At 46.4% G+C, this 21,082-nt stretch overlaps 1 protein-coding gene across 5 annotated transcripts in view; it reads left to right on the forward strand.

Annotated features, from left to right (window-relative positions):
- The first annotated feature begins 3,697 nt into the window (after positions 1 to 3,697).
- carf (calcium responsive transcription factor) overlaps positions 3,698 to 21,082 on the forward strand; it is a 36,802-nt gene continuing 19,417 nt past the window's right edge. The window contains exons 1-3 of one of the 5 annotated variants that reach the window (XM_039757815.1): positions 3,698 to 3,852; positions 17,249 to 17,472; positions 20,248 to 20,333. In XM_039757815.1, the coding sequence (XP_039613749.1) occupies positions 20,259 to 20,333 (75 nt within the window). In that variant the 5' untranslated portion in view covers positions 3,698 to 3,852; positions 17,249 to 17,472; positions 20,248 to 20,258. Of the gene's footprint in view, positions 3,853 to 13,863; positions 14,948 to 16,917; positions 17,138 to 17,248; positions 17,473 to 20,247; positions 20,334 to 21,082 lie in introns of those variants that run through there. The other 4 variants (XM_039757813.1, XM_039757817.1, XM_039757814.1 and 1 more) reach the window with 4 other exon arrangements.

Genomic DNA, 21,082 nt, shown 5'->3' on the forward strand with positions numbered 1-21,082 from the left:
CTCACTGTTTCCATTTTTCCTGGTGACTGAGGTTTCACTTTGTTTCCTTATTTAGGACATGGCTGCTCATCCATTGAGAAACACAAGACAGACATTTGTTCAGAGAGCCATCAGGTGCTGCAGATGAGCAAAGCCGCGTGTCATCGGCATGGCTGTGGTGGCCCACCTGGGGTTTTCAGATCATCTGACTTAATGGGAGGTTGGAGATTGAAAATGGCAGCAGGTCCAGAGTAGGTCTTGTGGATGCCGTATAGAATATCATGGACCCCTACAATCTCTGTCAGCCCCTGGTAAGTACAGAGCAAGGCAACAAAAGAAAAAAATCTTTATGGAAGGAGAATTTGTTAACAGAAAATCCAAAAGGCAACAAAGAAGACAAAGAGGCAATTCTAAGCAAACAGGCTCCAACATACTAACCAGAAATCAGAATCCCAAAAGCAGAAGACTCAAAATGGAAAAACAGTAAAAAGGAAAAACTGACTAACCACTGCAGAGGGACTGCAATTCCCATGAGCCTTTGTCGGGTTGGGGGCGGTCCCTCAGTGGAGAGTGACAGGTGGCCCCGCCTCTTGGGGAGTGACCCACAAAACACAAGGGGCAGGGCAAAACATAATATAATGAACATAACTATAACTGCTATGAATTGAGAATCCCAGCAGTAAAGAGTTCCAGAAAGGCCCACTAGAGGGCAGTAGTAACGACAGCAGACACTAAATCTTTACGTATTAAAAGATTTATTCATCACAGAAATGCTCTGTAGTACTGCGACACTCCGGGCAAGAACAGAAGACATACAATTCCTGTTAAAGACAAATCCAGAAGCACACAAAGGCCCAAAACGTAACGCAGAGAGTGGTCCAAAAACATCCCATAATGTCAAAAAGCACAAGTAAACTCACCAACTCCAAAGCGCATTCGCAATGAACCACCAGGGACTGTGGGAGACCCTCCACATTTATAGTGCGGTGGGCAGTTCCTGAAGATGATTGACAGGTTGCCACACCTTTCGGAGGGACCACCCACAAAACAAATGGCTCAAAACACAGAGAGAGACTTACATAAATAAACAAAATCAAAAACAAAGAAAAATGCACATCATCCACAAAAGTAACATTAACAGAAATCCGAGAATTGAGAATGAACAAAACAGACGTGAAACATGAATTGTGTATCCTGACTGAAATATAACAATAATAGCCAAAAATAACAATACATGAATAAATGAACAGAACAATCCTATAAAAAACAACAACAATAGAAAACAATAAAAGATAACAAAAAAAACAAAGAAGCCATAAAACTGGCAAGGCACAGCTTACCCTCAGTCTCACGACGCCCCTCATTTGTCCTTTCCTTTATAAAGACCTCCTTAGAGTGGCACCACACAGTCTCTGCCACTCATCCTGCCACCTGACCGGTGGTGACACTCAAACTTAAGGCCTTCAGGCCACAGCCAGCATCACATGACATGACATCTAATCAGCGGGAGATCAAACGTGATGACAATAACCGCTAATCTCATTGCCTGAGGATGTGAAGTTATGTGACTAGAAATGACAGGACATGACAAACGCAGACTCTGTCTCATGACATGATGTCTGGTCAGTAGGGACATCAAATGTGATGACGGTAACTGCTGACCTCATCCCCCCAGGATGTCAGATTACATGACTGGCCATAGCAGGGGATGAAAAGGCCCCGACTCTCAGACGACTTTGCAGCACAACTTCCCATTTCCATAGCATCATCAACCAACATGGTGCCACCCGACAGAGCTGGTGCAGCACGAATGCCTGCCAAGCATGGAGAGTTCAGCCGCAATCTCTGCCTTACTTTTTTCTTTTTTCCATTCTGCTCTACTACAGTGGGTTCAAAATGTACTGAGACCCCCTCACCTTCTGCACATTTTTTGTATTGTAGACTTAATTTGAAATGGGTACATTTGACATTGTTACACACCATCCTACTCTCTCAGGCCCAAAATGACAAAGTGAAGACATGTTTTAGAAAAGTCTATGAAAAAATCACACATTGAAATCTCTCATTCATAGAAGTATTCAGACCCTTAGTGTCGTACTTTGTAGAAGCCCATTTGGCAGTCCTGTTTGGGAAGTCTCTACAAGCTTCGCACACCTGGATTTGGGCAGTTGATTCCATGCTTCCTAGCAGACCTCCTCAGGCTCCATTAGATTGGATGGGAAGTATCTGTGAAAGACCACCTTCAGGTCTCTCCATGCATGGGATTGAAGTCTGGGCCACTCATGGACACTCAGAGACTTGTACCAAAGCCACTCCAGCTTCAGGTCATTGAAACATCAGTCCAGTCTGAGGTGGCCTGCACTTTGGAGCAGGTTTTCTTCAAGGACTTCTCTGTGCTTGGTGGCATTCATCCTTCCCCTAATTCTGACCAGTCTCCCTGTGCCCATCGCATGACACTGTCACCACCATACTGCATGATACTGATGGTATTTGGCAGATAGATAGATAGATAGATAGATAGATAGATAGATAGATAGATAGATAGATAGATATGAAAGGCACTATATTAGATAGATAGATAGATAGATAGATAGATAGATAGATAGATAGATATGAAAGGCACTATATTAGATAGATAGATAGATAGATAGATAGATAGATAGATAGATAGATAGATAGATAGAGTTGAAGGAGAAATCAAAACTTTACAGAAAGACCTTTTCCACATTTGAATTGGCCTAAAAGGGTTTACAAAATGGATGAAGTAAAATCACCAAAGCAGAGGTACGTGTTGTCCATTCGGCCGTGCACTATCAAGCACACGTTAAGTTCTGGATCACACAGCGTGCTCATCGTTGACATTTGCACTGATTCTATATTACTAAATTAAGGTTGTATATATGCACGGATGCCAGACGCCAGAAGCAAGCCGTGCACAAAACAACCGCCGCCCGAACGCGAACGCGCACAAAACAACCGCCGCCCTAACGCGAACGCGCACACCAGCGCATATACCACCTTCGTTTAGTAATGTACTGTAGATCTCCAAACCGGGATCCGTCGCCATGGTCACTTCAACGGCTTCCCAGAGTCAGTAGGTGGCGCACAAACAACACACCACAACCTGTAGGGATCTCCTTATCGGAGCCTGCATTTGGACATGGACAACTTTATGATGCCTTTTCAAGAGTCCGGCGTTCGTGTGACGTTAAAGTGAAGGTTTTAACTACTCCATACCAGGCAGAGCTGATTCAAAGACAGGAAACCATCTTTACCAGAAATGTTGTTCATAAGGACATTTTTGATTAACTATGTTGAATTTACCATTTTATGATTTTTTTGTTTCTAGTTTACTTCATTTAAACCTTTGCACTCCGATATTTTTTTACTTATGAGTGCAGCAACTCAAAGACAATTTGGACTTAAATGATATAACAATTAAATTTCAATTTTAGTTGTAATAAATTGGTTAATTTTAGTACAAATATATGTATTTAATTAAATTAAAACTTTCCCAGGACGCTCCCACCCTCCATGATTTGTCATCCCTCCAAAGATCGGACGGAACAGAAAGTGATTGCCATTCTTAATCGGGGGTTTACTGGTATAACAATAAAGCTTTAAAATGAAATCTGCATCGTCGTTGACCTTAGCAGGTACACACCTGTTCAAGATGTCCGCTCTCACCATCGCTCTAGCCATTTCCGGTTGTCGGTGGTCGGATACGGTGGCTCGCAGGCACACAGGACCGCGCTTTGTTTCTATGGTCGCTGCGCCACGCCGAGCCAAGAGAGAGAGAGAGAGAGCGAGAGAGAGAGAAGGCCGAACGAAGACGAGGTTGAGTAGACTCGTTTTGGTGCGCCGTCCTCGCCGGTGTGTGTGGCTCCTCCCGAGTTGCGTCTGAGGAGGCGGTGTGGGCGGCAGGGATGAGGGAGACGAGGTCACGCTGCCGCCGCCGTCGCTAATTCTGCTGTTGCTGCTGTGTGTCCCAGCGGCGCCCGCGATATGGCGAATACGGAACGAGGGCGTCGGCGGCAGCGAGACTTGGACCTGGCAGTCTGGGGTGGCATAGGCACGAGGGGCCGTGCGGGGGTACAGTGCAGGGTGGTGGCGAACGAAGACAACGGGGCCGGGGGGCTAAGAAGAGCGGAGAAGCCCGAGGGATAAAAGGGCTGCTAAAGAAGTGACACGGAGCGGCGGCGGGGCATTGCTAGTGATGGACGTGCACACGTGGAGCAGGCGAGGGGCTCCGTATGGGGGGTGTTAAGGTGTGCATATAGCACCTTTCATAGAGACCCCTAAAACAAACTGCTAGGAGGCCCGAAGCAGACAGTGCGGCTGAGCCGAATCATCACAGACCGACTCGAGGGGACACCGGAGGCAGGGAGAGGCTCTGCTCTTTTATTTTGGATGCCCACTTGTCAAGACGACTCCTCAGATATCCCATCCAGATAAACAGTTGTGCCCAACCCAAATTACATTTCGCTCTTTTCTCATGAAGGCACCATAGTGGCACAGAGGTAGCGCTGCTCCCTCACAAGACCGAAGGCCAGGGTCCACATCCCGGCTTCTCCCCGCGTGCACCTTGCATGTTCTCTCTGTGGGGTTTCACCAGGTGCTCCGGCTTCCTCCTAAAGTCCAAAGACATGCAGGTTTGGTAGGTTGGCGTTGATTACATTGCTCCACGTGTTTGTGTTTGATCCTGCTATCCAGCCCAGGATATAGCAGGTTTGGAAGATGTGTGGCTGGATGGAGTTTTCTCTTTTTGACTGGGCTTCTCTCTGTCGGGTATAGCGCCTTTCATAGACTGTATTATTTTTTTAATGTTCCCAACACGTGGTGACTCAGAACTGGCCAAGGTGGTGTTAGAGAGCTGTTTACTGATTCCAGGTTAATGGACATCGGTCTCGGCACAATGGCCATCTGTCTTCTGATTTCTTCATTTCTCGTTGACATCTTTGTGTCACTCTTCTGTTATCAGTTGGATTTTTGTACCCCGTGTCACACGGAATTGTTTACGAAGCACTAAGCTTTTTTGGGCGTTTTTCATTAATGATTTTCTCTCAGTGGAAATCCATCCTGTAAAGCTGAGGTTCACAAGTTAGGACCCTGGTGGCGGGGCTTCCATTGCTTCAGGTTTTTTGACTCCACTAAAGGAATTTGCAAACGTTTCTGTAAACACTTTTTCATTGTGGGTTATTGAGTGCAGAGTGAAGGGCCAAAAACGGCAGATGTATCCATGAAAGTGAAATTTACCAGACAGTGAAGTGTGCAGAGAGAGACGGGGGGGATTTGGGGGGGCCTGTAACACGACAAACACGAGGCAGATGGATTGAAGGAGGTCGCGCGCTTCTTTCTGAAGTTCTCGTTGTGCGTGGCTCTTGGTGTCCAAGGCAGATAAGCTTGAAATCGGTTTGTTCTAAAATCTTTGGTAGGATGATAAATACTTTATTAATCCCCAAGGAGAAATTCCCAAACTCCAGCAGCAGCATACTGATAAAGAACAATATTAAATTAAAGAGTCATAACAATGCAGGTATAACAGACAATAACTGTATAATGTTAGCGTTTACCCCCCGAGTCACATAGTGTGGGGTCTCCTCAGTCTGTCAGTGGAGCAGGATGGTGACACCAGTCTGTCGCTGAAGCTGCTCCTCTGTCTGGAGATGATCCCGTTCAGTGGATTCTCCATGATTGACAGGAGTCTGCTCAGCGCCCGTCGCTCTGCCACGGATGTCAAACTGCCCAGCTCCGTGCCTACAATAGAGCCTGCCTTCCTCACCAATTTGTCCCTCTTCTTTATGCTGCCTCCCCAGCACACCACCGTGTAGAAGAGGGCGCTCGTCACAACCGTCTGGTAGAACATCTGCAGTATCTTATTGCAGATGTTGAAGGACGCCAGCCTTCTAATGAAGTATAGTCGTCTCTGTCCTCTCTTACACAGAGCATCAGTATTGGCAGTCCAGTCCAGTTTATCATCCAGCTGCACTCCCAGGTATTTATAGGTCTGCACCCTCTGCACAGTCACCTGTGATGATCACGGGGTCCATGAGGGGCCTGGTCCTCCTAAACTCCACCACCAGTTCCTTAGTCTTGCTGGTGTTCAGGTGTAGGTGGTTTGAGTCGCACCATTTAACAAAGTCCTTGATTAGGTTCCTGTACTCCTCCTCCTGCCCACTCCTGATGCTGCCCACCATAGCAGTGTCGTCGTCAGTGAACTTCTGCACGTGGCAGGACTCCGAGTTGTATTGGAAGTCTGAAGTATGTTGGCTGAACAGGACCAGAGAAAGTCCAGTCTGCTGTGCTGCTGACCACAATGTCAGACCTGCAGTTTCCGAGACGCACATACTGAGGTCTAAGGATGTCGTCACCTCGAGGCCCAGCACGACACGGAAAAGGAAAAAAAAATAAAACGGCTGCTCTTCCTACAAGAATTGTAATTTTAAGATGTGTAAAGTTAGATTTTCCACAGGCGCCATCCCAGAATCCTGTTTTCTCAGTGTTTTGAACCTTTGTAGAATCAGAATGTGAACCCAACCTGATAGCGAACTTGTGACTCCATTTACATGGAGGTAAAGTAAGCGCCCCCAGTTTTCAAAGCCGCTGACCACGTCACAGAAGACGCCCGATTGTTACGCCGTGTCAGCGATTTCTTCTGTTCTTATTTTTGTACTCGTCCGCCGTCCTCTTTGTGTGTATCTGGGATATTCTTACCTGTGTGTGAATGGCTCCCTGTGCCTTTGTAATCTTTATACATCTACCTGAAGCCCCTCATTTTGTTTTACCTTATTATTTTTCTCACATACGGTCAAAGTGCAGTCGTCATGTTGCGTTTGTCTTAAACTGATATTTTTAGTTTAACGTCTGTAATTGTATTGTTTAGCACTTTAGTTGTGTTTTGTAATTAATTCATTGAATTTCTATACAGTAATCCCTCCTCGATCGCTGGGGTTGCGTTCCAGAAGCCCCTGCTAAAGGTGGAAATCCGTGAAGTAAAAACCATACGTTCATGTGGTTATTTTTTATATATTTTAAGCCCTTATAAACTCTCCCACACTCTTATAAATATTCCCCGCACAGTTATACAGCATAAACTCTTTGTATTCTCTTAGATATTAGGTAAGCTTTGTTGAAATTATGTATGTAAGCACACAGTAAAACCTAAATATTATTTTAAAGATATCGAGCATCTCCGATATCACAGATGTTACGTGTTATGTTACAGCCATTATGACAGACAGGTCACCAGCAGTAAATACGTACAATGCAAGAAAAAGCATATTTAGTAAAATGTGTGTGCAGTGACACTAAACGTACGTACGAAGTACTGTACATAGAAAATGAATTACGGACAATGACACAACGACTTCTCTGATAACGATGAGTTTCATTGTACTGCACAACAAAGGAGAGCGTTACAGCCCTTAAAGGAGCCACTTCAGGCGATTGTGTAGCACCGCCGTTGTTCTTCTTCCGGCAGTCTTCAATCCAAATCCCTAAAGCAGATTCCATCCGGACTACCGCCTTATTACGTCCACTCACAACTCGTTTTGCGCCCTTGCGCAGCCATGGATCTTATATTCTTTTCCTCCTTTTTAAATAAAAAGAATCGTGGACTCATTGATGCCGTAATGGCGTCCTGCAGTGGTGTAGCTTTTCCCTTCCTTGAAACAAATCCAAAACATTTACCTTTTCGGCAGTCGTTAACATCTTCCGTTGGCGCTTGGGCACGGCCCCTGAAGCAGGAGCAGATCGTTTTGGAGCCACAATGAAGGGCTTGACTACACACAAAGATAAACACAAAAGAGCACAACTCTTTACACAGCGAAACACGTTGATGCTGAATGAGCGAGACGAGACTTCCTGGTTAACGCAGCGCAATCGAATTCGCCGCTCCGTCGCTGAGCCAATCAGCACACAGGAACTTCACTGCGTGCTCTGATTGGGTAGCTTCTCGGCCATCTGCCAATAGCATTCCTTGTATGAAATCAACTGAGCAAACCAACTGAGGAAGCACGTACCATAAGTTAAAAGACCCATTGTCTGCAGAAACCCGCGAAGCAGCGGAAAATCCGCGTTATATATTTGGATATGCTTACACATAAAATCCGCGATAAGAGTGAAGCCATGAAAGTCGACGCGCCATACAGCGAGGGATTACTGTAGTGCCTTTCGGACCTACTCAAAGTGCTTCACATAGACCACGGGTGTCAAACTCCAGTCCCAGTGGGCCGCAGTGGCTGCAGCTTTTCATTCTAACCATCTTCTTAATGAGTGACCAGTTCTTGCTGCTCATTAACTTGTTTTGCCTTCATTTTAATTAACTTGACTCGGGCCCCTTTGTTGTTTCTCTTTTCTTAATTAGCAGGCAAATAATAACAAGACACAAGACCAGCCACCACAAGACCAGCTCACCTGTGCCCATCATCACTGTGCCCATGAAGGTCTCGGTAAGGCCACCAAAACATCTTGACGGTGTTCTTAGAAAAACCAAAATCAACCGTTTTGAAAATGTCTGCTGTGACAGAATGAGAGGAGCAACAGGCCATGGAATTAAATAACGAGTGTAATTAACAGCAAGAATCGGCTTCTAATTGAGAAACTGGCTGGAATGAAACTGGTTGGAGTTTGCTGCCCCAGTTTAGCTGGTCGTCTGGTCGCTCATTCCACATCTCATTTCTGTTTGGCTGTCATTTAATGAAGAAAAGAATCAATTCAGAGGACCGACTCCTTAAAAACACGGCCATTAAAATGAAGGAAAAAGGAGTTCATTAGCAGTCAAAACAGATCACTGATTAAGAAAAGGGTTCGAATGAAAACCTGCGGCCCTCCAGGCCCGGAGTTCGCCACCCCTGATATAGACGGTAGGGGGCCACGTCAGTCGGCACCAATGTTCAGTGTCCACCTGGATGATGCAGCCATTCTTGTGCCAGCCCGCGCGCCACACGTTACCTGTTAGGTGGTGTAGGGGCGAGAGAGAGAGCCAATTAGGGACAGCGGATGATTTTTGGGCTGGCATGACCAGGCTCTGGTGGCCGATTTAGCCTGGACGCTGCGAGACCTCGGCTTTACCTCTCATCTGAATGACGTGGCTGTTCATTGTTATTTAATAGATGATTGTAATTTTCTCTTCATTTATTTCAAATACACAAATTCTGGCTATTTCTTTATGATGACGATATAGGACCACCAATAAGACCTGATCTTGAAGTGGTGAAATTTACAACAGAGTGTAACTGCAAACCGCAGTACCTGTTGGGACATTACATGACTGACCCCCTTCCATATTTAATGCAGATAGTAGCCTTTCATGCAACTCCTCTATCTCTCTGTGCGTCACACAACATTTTTCAAATCTTTCTGCTACTATTAAATGATTTCCTGGAATGTCTTTCGATTTTAGTTATAAACCCAGGAAGCTTTTCTTTCCTCTGACTTATGTGACCTTTAAGATCTCTAAATTAGATTTTCTGACTTCGAGTCTGTACTTCGATCACTGCCGATCTCACTTGAGCCATGCTTAGACGTTGCCATGACAGCAGTCCGAGTAAGTGACAGGACGTTTCCTGACAGCAATTCCGTCACAATCGGGACGTTCCAACAACGCAGATTACTTCCTTGTAACAAGGCTTCAATGACTCGGGCAAAAGCACAACCGATCATCCAAGATGTCTTTTTATAATATCACAGTCTCTCAAATCTTCTCAAGGTACGGTGACCTTGCTTTCATTTACGAAAATGCAGAAGTAGTAGACAAGAACACGGTACCTCTGAATGAGTTCTGACGAGTTCTGGAGCAGAAGTGTCCTCCGTACTCGGATGGTAGATTCCAGTTCAAGTTCCAGGCCTTCCTGATGGGGAGTTTTCTGTCGTGAAACGCCCTCAATGTCAGCCACGTAACTGTCCATTCTGACACGAGAATCTTTCTCTGAGGTGACGTTTCCATGTACCGTAGAGCACCAAGTGTGACATCCGCATACAGAGAAGCGAAATGCAACAGAGTTGGCTTAATAACCCATCATAATTAATACATTACATATATTTTTGCATCAGGGATTCACTATGCACAGCCAATCAGCAGCTCTAGTCAGGGTATGCCAGGCTACAGTCCTGAGACCGAAGGGGCATCTCTTAGGTAGGTCTGACCACAGCTTTGGGGTCCTGTAACTAAAAGCTCGACCTCACACTGTTACTTGTGTAATCCTTTAGTAGGCCAGTGTGGAAGAAAACCTCCTGAGGAAGACAGGACAAGTTCAATCAGTTAGATTTTCATTCAGTCACAGATGAGTACCTGGATTTTACTTGGCAAGGCAGAAGAGCAAAATTAGATTTTTTCGATTGGCTTTTTATAATTTCTTCTTCCTCCCCCTTCCCCTTACTTAATCAAAAAGCATAATATCATTTACTTAAGCATTTTATTTTATTACGCTAATGGGCCGTCTGTTCTATTTTTTTTTTTACTTGTCAGATGGACCCTAAAGAAGCAAAGGTCATCATCCCTGAGTCAAATAGACGAGGCGTTCCTAAAGAAACTGGAAACTGGCTTTGGTCAGCTTACTGCCCGCTGTCTTAGGACAGACGTCTGTATGAATAGCCTGCCGCTGGAGCGACACGGCGTTGTATGCTTATAACTCTCAGTAGCTCGCAAGCAGTTCCATTCGTCTTGAGATCTTCATGTGCACGCTGGTTTGTAAGTAACGAGAAGTTCAGATAAGTTAGCGGGGCCTCGGCCTGTTTCCTTTCGAAGCAAAAGCTCCCTAATTGGAATAAGTTCTTTTAAATTGTGACATTTTAAGTAACCGAAAAATATAGAGATATGATATTAAAAGGCGATATCCCTCCCATAGTGATACGGCGGTAACAATCGCATAAGAATGAATAACTTGGCTTTCTTTAATAACGATTTACACGGCCTAACAAACGGAGGAAGCTATAGCAGACAATACACGAGGTGGGAACTCGATGTATACAGTCTGCCATTTTCCGACGCTGCGCTGAAAGTATTTTCAGGACAGATGACGATAACATCATCCGGCCGTCAGCTTCGAAGGGTTTGGCTGTTGTCCCAGCCTTTTTATACTGGTCTGCTCCACGTGCGGGCTCTCTCTGGTCTCCAAAGAAGGAAAGGAAAGGACTCAACCCCACCTCCAAAAATACAAGAATAGCACAATGTCTACACTCGCAGTTGTCCCCTTCAATCTTCAAACTGCTAAAGTAATGGCTTTCTAAATGCAGGCAGACTAGCCCCGGCGTGCCATGTGAATGAATCCATAAAAGTGACATTAACCTTAATATTATAACAAACTTATTATAACACGGTCCTTTTATTCTTTACATGTAATCCGCTCTAATTGTCACTGGGAGCCAGCGTAAGGACTTGAGGACAGGGGTTATGTGTTTGGACTTTCTAGTTCTTGTGATTGCGATTCTGCCAACTGCATTTTGAATGAACTGAAAGCTGCCTGAAGATGGATTTGAGCAGCTAGTGAACGGCACATTGCTGTACCGAATCCTACTAGTAATAAGTCCAGGGATTTCTCACTATCCATCTGTTTTATCTTGGTAGAGTAATATATGTATTGTTCTACGTTCCCCTATTGTATTATTAATAATGTAGCCTTAGAATGCCTAATCTCACAGACTTACCACTGTTTAGAAGATCTTATTTTATATAACTTATCCACACCTTCCCTTCTATATCTACAATCTCAGGCAATTATATGTAGTAAAAAGACAAGCAGGAGTTAAGTTACACATAAAATAATGTATTACTGATAATATTCAGAAATAATAACAATATGCAAAGTACATTTGAATATTGGCAGCCATACAACCTGATCAAATGGTGACGTGTATGTAACTCGGGTGGCACACAGACTTGTAGTTACTTAATGTCTCTAGTTAAGGCATCACTGGTGCTCAGCTTTCAGCCACACGTCTGTTCAAAATGGCTGACGCTGTGCTCTTCACTTCATGGTGTGATGGTCTTCTTCAGTTGTTATCAAGAGAAAGATACTTCTTCATCATCACAGGTTAGCAAGAGAGATGCTTCTTCATCATATGTGGGTCAGAGAGAGAGAATGTGGTTGAGCAAACAGATTTATAGGTTTTCTGTCCAACCTCTACAGCCAATCCAGACAGCCATACCTCAGACCAATGGGGGGAATAGAACATCTTAACACCTGCAACCCCCCAAAACCATACGTTAAACATCCTGGCTTCCTTGCAGGGGGTTCAAAGACTTTAGCAAACTGGTCTAAGACACACCCCCCAAATCCTGTCATAAAATTACAAAGAGACAGTCGTAAAAAGGTGAGGGGGGTGAACACGAATACCTCTAAATGACTTTGGTTTGCCTAAATTATAAAGAAAGACATACAAAACATTTATCAAGTTCTATGTAAAATCTCACATCCCAACCCGCTACATCCCAACTACAGGGCCACGGGGGTCTGCTGGATCCAATCCCAGTCAACACTGGGCACCAGGCAGGAAACAAACCCCGGGCAGGGTGCCGGCCCACCGCAGGGCCACACACAAAAAGCACAATTTAGGACCACCAGTGCACCTGACCTGCATGTCTTTGGACGGTGGGAGGAAACCCACGCAGACACGGGGAGAACATGCAAACTCCACACAGGGAGGGAGGACCCGGGTCTCCGATTTCTCACTATCCTGCGTGGTTTTTTCCAACATTTTTAAGAGGGGGAAAAAAAAATTGTAAGTTTTAGATATTTTTGTAATGTGTGCTTTAAACGACATGCTAGTGCCTGAATTGTGCGCTGATTTAATGAAACGCACGGCGAATCCAATTGAGCTAAAGAGACAGAATGTCGGCGAAAAGATGAATTGGTACAAACCTGACAAAAGATGGTTCAAGCACTGGGAGTTGTGGCAGAAACACAAATCTTTACAAACAGAATCTCTCATTAGTGCCCTCGTCCAAGTGCAGAATAAGAAAAAGAGAGGCCTGCTGATTAGACAGTTTGAGAGAAACTGGGGGACGGAAACCTGCAGTCAGAGACCTACAGCTGTGGCCCGAAGTTTGGAGAAGGACCCAAGTGTTGGTGTTCACCGAGTCTCTGCTGCTTCAATGTCTTTGATCTTCGTGTCAGATGTTTCTCTGGGATACTGAAGTAGAATTGCAAGCAGTTCAGAAGTTTCAAAGGCTTTGATTGACAATGACGTGACGTTTATACAAAGAGTCAAGATCTGAAGTGTTGACCCTCTGCAGTTCACCCTGGCATGCTGCTGTGGTCGAATTTTAACATCTTATTAAAGACTGGGCCCAACCCTGACTGATGGCAGCAGCCCATTCTTGCATGATCAGAATTGGTGGGTTGTTGTTTGTCCACCCGCCTCTTGACCACAAGTTCTCAATGGGGAGTTTCCCGGTCGTGGACCCCAATTGTCAATATTTTTTTCCCCCAGAGCCACTTAGTTCTCACTTTTGCCTTATGGCCCGATGCTCCATCATGTTGGTCACCAGACTGTTCATGGATGCGTGAGAGAAGTTGCTCTCGCAGGATGTTTTGGTCCCATTCTTTATTCATGGCTGTGTTCTCAGGCCAAATTGTGAGTGAGCCCTGCACTGCCATGGCTGAGAAGCAACCCAATGTGACATGAATGGTCTCAGGATGCTTTACTGTTGGCATGACACAGGACTGATGGTCGCGCCACTCACCTTTTCTTTTTTCCGGATGCCCCAAACAATCAAAACAGGGATTCATCAGAGAAAATGACTTGACTCTGCCCTTCTTGACACCCACCAGGCCGTCTTCCAAAAGTCTTTGCTTCACTCACACCTGCCTACTGCCATTCCTGAGCCAGCTCTGCCCTGGTGGTGCCCCGATCCCGAGTCATGAATCTACTTTAGGAGACGGTCCTGGCGCTTGCTGGACTTTCTTGGGCGCCCTGACGCCTTCTTCACCTCTCCATTCTAACTCAGTCAGTGTGACGAAGTGACCTCCAGCTTCGTCCTCATCGACACTCTCACCTGAGTTAACGAGAGGATCACTGAAATGACGCCAGCAGGTCCTTTTGTGGCAGGGCTGAGACGCGGTGGTTTTTTGGGGTGACGTTCATTTTCGTGGCAAAGAGGGACTTTGTAATTAATTGCAGTTCATCTGATCCCTCGTCCTGACATTCTGGAGGAGATGCAAATTGCCATCATAAAAACCGAGGCAGCAGACTTTGTGAACATTCATATTTGTGTCATTCTCGAAACGTTTGGCCACGACTGTGCAGACCCTTCAGCCAGTCCCGTCCACCTAATCTCTCTCTCCAGAGTAACATCAGGTCGAGATGACGAGGGTCTCTAAAGTCCTCCTGTCCACCACACTACTTGCTGTCTGTGGTCCCTCTGTGTGGACTCACGTAGCCCGATGTGTGCCTTTTGAGTTCAGGCCATTGACTCCATGCTTGGCCTGCTCAGTTTTCTCCCAGCGTACATCCATTTCTATTTGCCAAAAGGACCATGATAGGTTCACTTGAGGTGGGTCATCTAGGATGGTTTGCTACCTTCTGTCCACTGCCACCACCAGGATTGACTGCACTATCCTGAGACCCCATGGAGGTAGGAGGTGGCAGGCTTCTACATGGATAAGGGAGCTCATTTACAGTCAGTCGCAGGTAAAGAAAGTCTGCCTTAACGTTTTAACATCGTCCTGAATGGAGCTGGCATAGGGTACAAGGCAGGAGCAAACCGTGAACAGGGCGCCAGTCCATCGCAGGGCAAACACACCCAAGTCACACATTAGGGCCAATTTAGAATCGTCACTTTACCTCACCTGCACAGAAAAAAGTCACCCTGGATTGTAAAGCAGACATCTTGTCACTTCATGACTACTGAACAGTGGCTGCTATGTCCTACATCGTGGAGACCTTTGAGAGGGGGGTCCCGGACTGTACAAGTCCTCTGGTGAAAGACCACTTGAACCCTCTGCAATTTTCCAATCGGGCCCAAAAGGTACAAAGATGACGTTACTTGGTTATGTTGACCTCTTTTTGTAAGTTGCTTTGGATAAAAGTGTCTGCTAAGCAAATAAATGTAAAATGGGGAGGCTTGGCTTGGCTTCCTGGCTGGAACTGGTTGGTTGATGTTACTCAATCAGTTAATGAAGTATCACCGTTGTCTGTGGCAATGCTTGTGATTGATTAAAAAAAATAAATAATAGGATGCCCAAATTAATGTTAGAGGTGTGTAAGGATTTTAACTTCCGCCCATTTCACCTTCCAGCAGGTACACCAGAAAAGTGAAGTAATCTGTGTAATTAATGGCCAAGGCTCATAAACGGCGTCATCCATCCATCCATTATCCAACCTGCTATGTCCTAACTACAGGGTCACGGGGGTCTGCTGGAGCCAATCCCAGCTAACACAGGACGCAAGGCAGGAAACAAACACCGGGCAGGGCACCAGCCCACCACAGGGCACACACACACACAAAGCACAATTTATGATCGCCAATGCAGCTGACCTGCATGTCTGTGGACTGTGGGGGGAAATCCAGGCAGACACGGGGAGGACCCGGGAAGCGAACCCTTAAGGGTCTCCTAACTGTGAGGCAGCAGCGCCACCCACTGCGCCACCGTGCCATCCGCTGCTAATTCACTTCTTTTGAACTCCTTTGAATTGAGTCGCTCTTGAAGACTCGGACCCCTTAATTGTTTCTTTTTCCTTAATTAGCAGCCAAACAACAATGAGATACAAAATGAGCCAAAACAACTGGTGTCCATCACACAATACCTGAAAATAAAGAAAGATGAAGGTGTCAGGAATGCCCAAAACATTTGACCAGAGCTCTTAGAGAAGAGGAAATCAACAATTTTGGAAATGTCTGCTGTGGCACAATGAGAGCAGCAACAACAAGCCATGAAATGAAAGAACGCGTTTAATTAACGACAAGACTCGGCGCCTCATTTAGCAGCTGGTTGGAGTTTGAGGCCGTGCCTTAGTTGGTCTTCTGTTGGCTCCTTCGCTTCACAATTTATTTCTGTTTGGGTGCCATGTAAGAAAAGAAATGAAGAAATTCAGGGGAACAAATCTTAAAAGAGCAATTCAATTAAAATGAATTCACAAGAAGTTAGTTAGCAGCACAAACAGGGTACTCATTAAAAAAAAACGGTTAGAATGAAAACCTGCAGCCACTGCAGCCCTCCAGGACCGGAGTTGGCGAGCCCTGCCCTAGGCAATGGAGTACCAGCTGTGGAGAGCAGGCGCCACTGCCAGGTTGGGAGCAGTGAGTTTGACGGAGGGAGCCCAGATTTAAAGAAAGGAATTGACGTCTTGCCGTTGGTTTCTTGGGGGCTCATAAGCCCATCCCTTTTGTTTGACCATTGGAGCAAAGTTTAGTCTGTCAAGGTTGCCTTGACTATTTAGATCATAGGTGGGCAATGTCGGGCCTGGAGGGCCGCAGTGGCTGCAGGTTTCCGTTCCAAGCCAGGTGCTTAATCAGAAAGCAGTCCTTACCAGTCTCAGACCTTATTTGATTGTTCGTCTGCAATGTTAGGTTCTTCTGTTGTAGATTTTGTTTTCCTTTACAAAGGTATCATCCTAATGAGCCGAGCCCTAAAATGGATCATTTTCAGTCTGCCAGTCAGTGTTTTATTAAACCAAATGGTGCACGACGAGTCCCCACAGGTTAGAATGAGAACAAGTGAGATGGAGAACTGCTGGCTGCTTTGTCCTTTGCATTGTATTGCTAATAAGGAGCCAATAAAGCAGCCAATGCAGCTGATCAATTAAGGGTGGGGAACCTTAACATGCGAGACCACTAAAATGAAGCCTCAAAATGTCACTTCTTCAGCAGTAATTGACTTCTCATTAAGACACTTAAGTTGGAACAAAAACCTGCAGCCTCTGTGGCCCTTCAGGACCGACATTGCCCACCCCTGGCTTAGATGGTACCTCGAAGAGCTGTCTCTGGGAGGTCACTTGGCTTCTGATTGCTTGTTTTATCAGCCAAGGTGCAGCAGTGGCCTGGTCAAGAAGAAGCTCAGGCTAAGACTGTCTGGCAGCGGCCATTTAAAGGACTTGTGTTCCAGGTAGAATGGACAATGCAGTCTGTCCAGCGCTGGGCAGCAGTCGAGCTAAATCCCATGCACAGGGTCTGGGCCTGTACCTTTATTTCCTCTTATAAACCTTTTTACTTGTGCAGGTAAACTGGGTGTGCTGGTCAGGTACTTACTGGTAACATCGCTCCCTGCAGGATCAGTACTCACAAGTCTCCCCACTCTCTAAGAATTTCTCTTGTGTTTCTTTATTCCAGTTGGTGATTTTGAAGGACTGGAGGCAGAGGACGGCCCAAAGGAATCGACGAGCCAGTGGACGTCCGTGATGACTGTGAGGTGGGCCGCCGAGTGAGGGGCGCTGTATAATAGAGACTCTCAATCTGAGGCGTGAAGGGTCATTGAAATGTAGAGCTGAGCCTAACTGTTTCAGACGGTGAGGCGAGGGCAGACCTGGTGTTGGCGCTACAAGACGGCTTAACAGGTGGGTGTAAAGGGGGCTACGTAACCTTCCTCTTGAGTATCTTCTGTAAAGACCTCTATGGTATAGCGGGTCCACAGGACTCTCAGTAAGGGCCAGTTTTTAAATAGCTAATCACCGCACTCGCAGCTTCGTGAGGGAGCGTAGTGGCCGTAGCAAGCCGCGGGGCGTTCTGCGGTGTGGCCGTTTCTCACCTAGTGCACAGGTGAGGATCTGCCCACATCCGTGATTGTTCCTGTGGCTAATGTGCTGCAGCTGCAATGGCCCCTTGCTGTGTAAAAGAAGCGCGAGTCGGTTGGTAGGGGAAGAACGAGAAAAAGAAAAGAGAAAAAGAGAGGACGGAGGTTACATGGGAGCGAGAGAGGAAGCAGGTCGGTGCGAGAAAGAGACACGCGGAGTGTGTGGAGAGCAAGCGCTCGTGGGCAGCTGCAAGGGCCTGGGTGTTAGGCCTACACCCAGGGGTTGTAGTTGATGTCGCTCCCGCTGAGCGAGCAGGTAGCGGGAGTGACAAGGGGAAGGCGACTGGCCGCAGAAGACCGGAAAGGCAGCGGGAGTCGGGAGGCTTGGTGGTGGAGTCCCCAATGTGAGCGACCTGGCCGTTGGTGGAAACCAAGTCTCGAGACTGGGATGAGTGCCAGACTGAAGCCAGGGATCGGGAGGTCTCCAGTCTCGTGTGTGTGAGTTGAAGAGGGCAGCTGCAGAGAGCGTCTCGCCTGCTCCATAGCCTAGTTGGGAGAAGCAGGTGAGACGCTAACGGAAAAGAAGCACCGGGCTTGTTGTTGTTGTTTTTAAAGACTGCTTCCTGTAAAACGTTTTAACCTCGTTTTTAAAAGGATTGTTTTTTTTCTGTTTTAACCTCCACATTTCTTTTATGGATTACGTATTTATTTAATGAAGATTTTGGGACTCACTGCACTTTATTTGAACACTTTGTTTTATTGCACTTTTTTTTGAGCCATCCCCTTGCTCAAATGTTGCCTTTACTGTTTAGCTCACTCGGTGACATTATCGACGGTGTTGGGTTCAAGGGCTTCCAAATAGCAGGTGGGAGCGTGGAGCCGAACCCGCATCGTCACAACCTCTCAGTCACAGACTTCATTGACATCTTCTCATTAAGCCAGTGCTCATGTGCCCACCGGTCATGTAGTCTGATATCCCCAGCGACTTGGTGACTGGACCGGACAAAATCAGACTGGCCTAAGTCATAGAGGTGGGCTCAATGAAGGCCCACCCCACAGGTACAATGCATATGGTGCAGCATCAAGAAATAAGCAACATGGGAGCTGTGGACCTCAAAAATAGTAGCGAGGCCCGTCTGTCTGATGTCTTGTGCTTTACGTACCACAACAGAGTAGAACAAAGGAAGAAAAGGGGCCAAGATTGTGGCTTAACTTGCCATACCCATAAACCCTTCGTACAGCAGCGGCTCCGTCAGGCAACGTGTTATTGGTTATCAGAATGTGGTGAACTGGCGATACTTTAGAAATGTGAAGCCGCTGGAATGTCGTCAGAGAGTCGTGTGTGAACATAATCAGCCTTGACACACAGAAAAAGGTTAGGGGCAGCCTGGCAGAAAACGGGTAAATGCACATAAAGTTGTGAACAGGTCTGAGTCCAAAACAGAACTGAATACGAGTGGAGGTTGTCTTGCTTTTAAAGAAGGTCGGCAGAAGTGACGTCATCAGGGGGGCTGGAAACCAGAAGTGACATCTTCGGACTCGGGCACAATTTCCAGTATTTGATCTGCAGGAATATCAGAGGAAAGATGAGTGCACCCCACTGGCCCCTGGCCTGGCATGGAATTACCTTGGATTGGCCCCTCAAGCTGTCTCCGATGCACACGTTTGTGACACGTGCCATGCAATTTCTAGTCACACAATCTGATGTCCTCGGGCGTCAGGTTTGACATCCCCTCTGAGAAGTTGTGTGATGTGCCAATGTTCCACCGAGATTACGAATCAAAGGATTTAGAAAGTATGCATCATTACTGTGGTCCTTGAGTGGCGTCTGCTGATATATCATCAAGATATTGATGTCATGCAACACGAGTTTTGGGGGTTGTGACTTAGCAAGAGAGACCCCCATCCATTGGCGTAACTAGAATTTGATGGGCTGTAGTAGAAGAAAATAAATAAATTGGGGCCCCAATGTGGTGTAGGTGGTAGCACTTGAGCCGGTGTGTAAGGGACACTGGGGCTGCTTCAGGGGGCATTGGCCTGGCATCTCAGTTACAATGAGGGTCCATGACCATGGCCTGAAAGATGCCCTGGACTGGTTCAATTGCAGCTTAAACCTGGAAGTAGAGCGGCGGTGAAGGTTCAGTAGTGGAAGGCTGGGCAGGTGGGTGAGCCACTCTACCAGACAAACAGGTGGGCCCCAGGTATCCGTGATGATCCCTCCCTGATTTGTCTTTTATACGGTAAACCGCTTTTCAACATCCCGTGGAATGCACTCTTCTTACACGTGTTACAGTACATTGTCCTTTCTTTGTATTTTGAACATACTGGTGTTTTTGGTAGACTTCTTGTCTGCATCGCTCATTGGATGGCCGTGTCCTTCAGGAAGCATCCAGTGGTGCGCTCCTCTCCCAGTCCACACACTCGCACCTCACGGTATTGTGCAAGGAGGACAGACGTAGGGGATTTGAGATTCTCTGCTGCCTGTTCAGTAAGTCTGTCCGACACAGACCCACATCCCACTGCTGACACCACTGAGGCAGACAGGGAGGGTTGATTGGTTATCCAGTAGTTCTGAGACTAAGTTGTTCCTCTCATGCAGGTTGATGGGACATGGAAGAGGCTGATGGCCAGAATAAAGTCTATACGGATGTGATCTTGAGCGAACTTCTAGGAGCTGATTGCCAGGTGTGTCATTTGCTTCTTTTTCCTGCTTATTCTTCCCCATCTCCTAGCTGTTATGACAAGTTCTGCTGGTCCCTGGAGTGACCCACTGTGCAAGTGGGCTTCCAGCAATCCAGTCACTCCGAGTGCTCATTGGTTCACCATGCTGGCTTATCCCAGCCAAGGGACCACTTCATCTGTTGCACTATTTAGAATAACGCGGAGGTCTCCTTGTTTCTAAAGGAGCTTTAGCTCTGTTCTGCCGTCTCACTGCCAAGCCATTCCCCTTATTGGTGAGATCTTCATGGTTACTCTTCATGGTGCTGTTTAAACTGACCAGACTCTGCGCTGACAACGTTTCTTCTTTTCTAAAATTGACAGTAGACTTAACTCAGAATAGCATGAAACTTGGGTGGCATGGACTGGGCATCACTACTGAACTTGGGTAACTTGAGTACTGGATGGGAATTTGGACAAAGTCAACACCCTCCTACCAGTTCCTTAATAGATCACTTCATTCTTCCACTGGCCAGCCACCCCTCACTATCTCTGCCACATTAACAACTCCAGTTACCTCAACTGGTATGGCCAGTAATGAGACCACCTCTGACCATCAAAATGGGCCATCCATAACTGGTGATCAGCTGAGAAAGCTAAGCATGGGAGAACCATGGTGTGGGAAGGAGTTGGTCATTAAGTCCATAAGGCCCATGCTGACCAGTTTTGTGGTGTCCCCTGCCTCCCGGGTAGTCTATCACTGAGGATGATGTGTT

This window comes from Polypterus senegalus, chromosome 6 (genome assembly GCF_016835505.1).
Source record: "Polypterus senegalus isolate Bchr_013 chromosome 6, ASM1683550v1, whole genome shotgun sequence".
In the NCBI taxonomy this organism is placed as follows: Eukaryota; Metazoa; Chordata; class Cladistia; order Polypteriformes; family Polypteridae; genus Polypterus; species Polypterus senegalus.